This window comes from Ischnura elegans, chromosome 1 (assembly GCF_921293095.1).
Source record: "Ischnura elegans chromosome 1, ioIscEleg1.1, whole genome shotgun sequence".
NCBI classification, from domain to species: domain Eukaryota; kingdom Metazoa; phylum Arthropoda; class Insecta; order Odonata; family Coenagrionidae; genus Ischnura; species Ischnura elegans.
This window is the reverse complement of record NC_060246.1, coordinates 25,435,310-25,441,896: the sequence shown is the minus strand read 5'-3', so window position 1 is coordinate 25,441,896 and position 6,587 is coordinate 25,435,310. Positions and strand designations below refer to the sequence as shown.

At 36.5% G+C, this 6,587-nt stretch overlaps 1 protein-coding gene across 1 annotated transcript in view; it reads right to left on the bottom strand.

The window, feature by feature from the left end:
* Window positions 1-2,710: 2,710 nt before the first annotated feature.
* Window positions 2,711-6,587, bottom strand: part of LOC124157594 (putative carbonic anhydrase 3) — a 114,276-nt gene continuing 110,399 nt past the window's right edge. The window contains exons 6-7 of the mRNA XM_046532448.1: window positions 5,543-5,785; window positions 2,711-4,545 (exon numbers count right to left, since the gene is read on the bottom strand). Coding sequence (XP_046388404.1) covers window positions 4,333-4,545; window positions 5,543-5,785 — 456 coding nt within the window. The 3' untranslated portion in view covers window positions 2,711-4,332. The remainder of the gene's footprint in view (window positions 4,546-5,542; window positions 5,786-6,587) is intronic.

Genomic DNA, 6,587 nt, shown 5'->3' with positions numbered 1-6,587 from the left:
TGTAGATGTGGGGATGTGCAGGCAGTGAAGTCCAAGGGCTTACCATTGTAAGAATTCAAATCAAATTGTTATACCATCACAGCATTGTCAACCACTCCGTCAACTATTTGGAGCCAGGGTAAAATGTGACCCACACTCAGAATATCGAGAATTTGTGGTTGACAGTGAAGAGAGATATGTGGAGAAAAAGTGGGAGTGTAGAGTCCTGCAAGACACATTTTGTGGAATATATCTGAAGAAGAGGACACAACACGAAGGGAGAATAATAAACTGATGTAATTTTTAGAGCTCTGATGTCTCCCCCAAAAAAAAATAGAATAAATCCTCAGCTAATAGACAGTGCCCTTTTAACTTAAATATTGTAGTTCAGGATACACAATAATGTCGAGGAAAAATTGAATTTTGGAGTGCCATGGAATACATTTTTAACATTCATGGCTGTTTCAGTTTGGTTCTCTACATATTCTCCCAATGAACTGTTTAAAAAAATTAAAAAAAATGTCATTGCTACTGAAAATTGTGACTTATTATGAATGAAAACCTGTAATTGACATTAGCTGTAACTGACCAGAATACGCCTGCTGGAATGCAGGAGAAACTGTTGTCCCCAACGCAACGACGACGCGGTGAAACCCGAAAAATGCCGCCTACATTAGCTGTAACTCTTCATTTTGTACCCTTTTGGCCCATGATTACTTTTCAAGTGCATGCATATCTCACTATCAGTCCAAATGTTTTCACCTTCAATCAAGATATAACATTGAAGGACTGAATCACACGATCGTTTTTTCTGTCCCTTACGATGAGATCACTCTTTTGCTCCCTGAAAACCTATATCACTCAGATCATTCTCAAATTTTAAGGGTGTTCACATCAAATCCAGTTGATTTTGCAGCATTTCATTCACTTTCTGAGGTCCTCTATGAAGTGAATGCGTTCTTTTTACGGCCCAATTAAAATTGAATTTGGCATTTCAAATAATGAATTGTATCAGATCCTCACTCGAGCAGAGCTTAGGTCCTGTATAACTTGTACTTTCTCTTTTATTTCATTGATAGCTTTCTCGATGAACATGTTGGAGTTGTGTGTGCCAATCAAAAACATGAAGTCTTGCTTGTTTATTAGTTGTGACTGAATGCATGTGATCTCAGCCTGTCCATGCAGTTGTGATCAAGAAAGTAAGGGTGTTTAATATATCTACTACTCTAGCGTCATTGTGGAGGTGGTAGAAATTTTAGTGAAGAATTTAGCCTATTATAACCAAGGTGATGGATCATGATCTCAAAAAACTTGCAAGAGTATTCAGGACAGATCTATTGAACAAGCAGATGACTTAAGGATTGAGACCAATCACGAATATTCCTTGCCTATGTTTTATACATATTTTTTTAATATCCTGACTCTGTGCTTGAGAGGTTAAGATTCTTGCTGGATGGCTGAATAAATTGTCTTCATTTAGATAATAAAATATTCAAACGCAGTTCTGAAGAGTCTACCCTGCAATTATAACTCAGCAGAAATCTCAGTAACATTAGCTTAGAAGATTATAATTTTAGTCCCGGAAAATGTCTGAATAGGTTAGTTTCCTTCATCAAAGAAAACAAAAGGCATTGATTGTGATTCGTTACCCACCATTAGTGTATTCATAGTACACAAATTATTTCGTTTTAGAAATACCGGTTTAGACGAATGGCAATGGTCCATTTTTATCCTCATTTGAAAACGGCCAGATTGGCGCCCACGCGATGCCACTCCACATGACATCACAGGGACCTAGTTTCTATAAGAGTAGATAGGAGTTATACATCGTCTGAGATTACCAATGCATGCATGAGGCACTGAGCTCAAGGAAACATGTCTTAATAATCACCCATTAAAACTGGCTAAGGTCAGAAAGTTTTCTTTGTTTGATAAGGTATTAATAATCCTTATTTAAGCCAAGGGCTACCAGCTAGCAGGGTACTTGGCTAGCAGCCTGTGTCGTATCAGCGCTCAAGCCTCCCTCAAGGTCACTTACAGGGTGGCAGCGGGAACGAGAAATATGTCACACGGAGAGATTTCCCGGCATTCATACTTACCCGTTGCGTTATCGCGCGCTTGAAAATTTTCACTTTTCATTTAATCGCAAAAAATAGATATCGTCATTTAAAAATCTAAATGCGTGAAATACGTACTCCAGGAGTAGTAATCTTTCGATTTAGGCAATAAAAAAATAATAGGAAACCACCCTATTAAGTAATGTATTAGTGGTTCTGCAGACCATTGGCTGCTTGTAGCAAACACTTTCTTCTTGAGACAGAAAATCCTATTGAAGCTTGATGGTATACATTCTTCTCACCCCTCCATACGTAAAGCTAACTGCTACATAATAACCTTGTTTTGGAGTGCTGTCTGAAATAGTTTACTTCAATGGAAACTGAATGCTCTGAAAGTATCAAAATGAATGGCAAAGACTATGTGGAGATCAAAGCCAGTGGTAAAAGTATCTTCTGTGGTAATACAAATAACAGAAATGAGTTTTGGGAGGGTAAAATAAATTACAGATCTTCCAGTGGCATTTAACTACAAGTATTTTGATTATTCATTTTTAAAATTGCATGTTGCAATTAGATTGAGTATTTTTTATCCTGGCTGTTGGAACTTCACTTGTCTTACGTCAACATAAATGGCTTTATCATCATTTGTCAACTGCTTTAAGAGAAACATTGCATAATAGAAAAACTTCCTTAGGAAAATCATTTATTTTGGAATAAGACACTTAATATTGCACACATAACATATCATTTAAAATACAATTTTTACAATAGTTCAGGGTGTTATTTCTTTTTTTATTCAACCACTATTACCAGCTAGATTTGCTCTTTAGGTAAAAATGATTCACTCAAATTTTTGAGGGATTTGAAGTAATAAATGCAGGAGAAGCAAAAGAATGTTATGTATTTCCACAATGAGAACCTCTATTTCCAAATGCTAGGTTCAAAATGCTTCTAACGTTGACAAAAATGCAACCACAGATCTATGACATAAAAACTATACAGAGTCATAGAGAAAATATTTGACTGCTTTGGCAATCATTTTTTTAAACATATGTATTTACAAAGTCACACAGCTATGAATACTCCATGCATAATATTCGGCTAACCATGCTCAATACATATTGATAACACCAGTTTTTAGTGGCCTTTTTATATTATTTCATTAAAAAAACATTATTTGAACTATTCTTGACACAGCTTCATCATAGATATAAATGCCTTACCCAGTGAGGATTGGGTTCAGGTTGAATAGTACAAATTAAAAATCATCAATCACATTCAGGTGAGTGAGAAAGCTAGTTTTCATCTGAAGTAATATTGTGATTATGCTGATTGTACTGGTTTGTGATGATTAAAATTCTGGATACTTGTTATGAAGAATCTACTGCATGATCACAATGTGATTTAAGTAAACGTAATGGTGAAACCGTCCCTTGGTTAAGAGTCATAGAACCATCACATTACATTCTGATGAATATTTCCATGATTTGTTGATCAGAACTTCGGTTATTATACCAGCTAACAGGTGAGGAGTGTATTGTATTTTGATGACAAATAATAGTTTGAAAATTTTCATGAATTTAATTTGATTTCGAAAAATGACATGTAAAATCAAAATTAAGGGTGGGATGATTTAGGCCAAAAATATATGTACACACAAACATTAGCAGAGTTGAAGAATGTCCGATTGAGGTTGGGACTTTATCAAATCTACCTGACATCTATATATTATTATTGGTTAGTATAATTAAAGCAATACATATAGTGTTCAGTCGGCAGAGCCCCTTCATTGCTCCCCAGCTCCACCCATGCACGGAAGTGCATTCATGTTACCCACTAGCTCAACGGGAAATGACAAAAGTTATTATAATGAGGTCAGAAGAAATATTATTTTACATGAAGATACAAAACAACAGATTGGGACATTTTGAAGTACCCACGTCTTTACATGTTAAGCTTAGCATTCAATTTGCAAAATTCATCAAGACTGGTATCTTCTGACATATTAGCTGTCAGTACGAATTGAAAGCCCTGAATTATCATTTCACTGGCCCCTGGCTATAAAGTTAACTCTTCAATCCAGTTTACCTTATCAATTTGTTTGTTCGTTACATGTTATTGTGAGAGATACTCATGGTTAGTATTATCTTGAATACCCTACAAAATTCACTTTCTCTACAAACATGTAAGAGTAACATAGTCTCCACCCTCTACCAAATGCCATTTTTGAAGTTGCAAGGGCCCAAGTTGAGGGTTAAACTATGGCACAATAGAAGTACATAGCATTTCTGTGGCCTCAATGAAGGGCTCCATTGCGACGCTGTAGCATCAGGTAGACGAGCACGGAGGGGAGGAAGAGCAGCGAAAATGATGTCGAAGGAGCAGAGGCCGAGGAGTTGATGCAATTGGATTCCCAATAAGGAGATGGCTCGTTCCGAAGGACAAAGCGTTGGTTGAGATTTTGGGCAGGCCGATAGTTATCTTCTGGCATTCTGTTGAACAGTTTCAGCTGAAGAACCATAATGGGATGAAATTTAGAGAACATGAAAATTAGAAAATGTTGGTAAAAAACTGTTTCATTGCATCACTACTGAAAATTTTGACTGTTCTGACTTATTATGAATTAAAACAGGTAAGTGGAGTCAGATGCAACTCCTTATTCTGTATCCTTTTGGCCCATGACTACTTTTCAAGTGCAGTCCTATCTCAGTCCAAATTTACTCCCTTCCAATCAAGATATAATATTTAAGGACTTAATCACAAGATCGTTTTTTTCTGCCCCTTGTGATCAGATCACTCTTTTGCTCCCTGAAAACCTATTGGTGTAGATATCACTCAGAAATGGATAGAAAAAATTTATCATGTGATTTAGGGTTAAGTGAAGAGAACAGTGGAATCCAATGAAGAACCCCCTTGCCCCCAGAAAATAATACTGGAAGCGTCTTTGCTTATCACTGTACGTATGTTGCTGAAAAGTGTCGTGTTAAGTGAGAGGTGTATTTCAGGCAGTATAATATGTATTTTGTGCACCATTGGGCAACTTTTCTGCGAGCTATTTTTCGTCCATGGGCACCAGTACAGTCGATATGGCACAGGGATCGAAAATCCAAGTGATTATTATCTTTTATCTACCAATTACTTCATGAAAATTTTGAATTGTGTTTATATATCTTAATAATACATATTTTCATATTAAAATAAAGAGTATATTTTGTACAGAACATAATTGTTGTACATTGTTTTTAATCTGAAATACCTATGAGACGGTCGTGTTTGCCTGTCAGACCCTTGTGCCTCCCAAGAAAATCCTGGATCCACCCTTTTTAGTGTGTATCTTCGTAATTCGTATTCCAATATTACTATCGAAGCTAATTAGTCTTACATATTTCCTTACTTCAGAAAATTTTACATTTTAAATGCAGACTTTAAATATAGATCGTGAATGTAGAAATTTACAAACCAGAGAATTTCTAGTAACTCGCTAATTCTTCATCTCAGTTCCTTACCTCTTCCTCAGAGATGGGGATAGTCATCTCAAACACTGTCCAGATGACAGCCTCATGGCAGCCAGGCGTGGTGAGTGAGCCGTAGTAGCGGAAGAATCTCCCAACATCATGAGGCAGAAGAGCAGATAGGGCCATCGGAGAGGATGATGACTTCAGTGACACTTTTTGACCCTCATCTGCCCCTTCCAATTTTCTCAAAGCCTCCCAGAGGGGTCGCAAGCTCTTGTTTGGAGTCTTGGAAACCTGGATCAGTTAATTCACATTTTAAAGTAGTAATTTGTATGTACTTGGGTGGGAAAACAAGTTGAATAACCCTTACTCAGAATTGACTCCTAAAGTGATCATTTCTCAAAATCAGATTTTCATTTCCGACAAAGTATCTTTCTCTCTCTCAAGTCATTGTTTCATTGGTCACACTACATGCAATGTCTAAAGGCTTTTTTTAAACTTGAATTTATCTCCTAAAACTTGAAGCTTCTATATTTCTAAGCATTGTTTTTAATTACATGAGATATCACCTGCAGAATAGAGTGGCATGCATGCCTACCTTCTAAGTGAGGAGGCTGATGATACAAATAGATAACAGTGGCGGATACAGATGGGGGTGCGTGCCCCCCCCCTCCACCTTGCGGATCCGCCCGTATTGCCGAACATTGCAAAACCACAATTGTAAATTTTTTATATCATAAGATGGCATTGTCTTTTACATGTGTATAATCACTTTAAATAAAATTTTCTTATACTCTGCCTGTGACTCGATCATTTTTTATTAAGATAAAAGTAAAGGCAACTCAAGGTATATTTTGCACCCCTCCCCTTGAGTTTTTTCTGTATCTGCTACTGATAGATAACGAATTATTAAAATATGGTATGTAGTAGAAATTGTATACTGCCTCTTTAAAGATATTATCGCAAGAATATCTGATAGATCTTAACAAGTCCAGTGAAGAAAAGTGGTCTCTTAGACATTCCTATGAATGGAAATCTATGCCAATTCCACATACTATTTGGAAATGTAGAATAAAAAGCTCATACTTTCTCATTG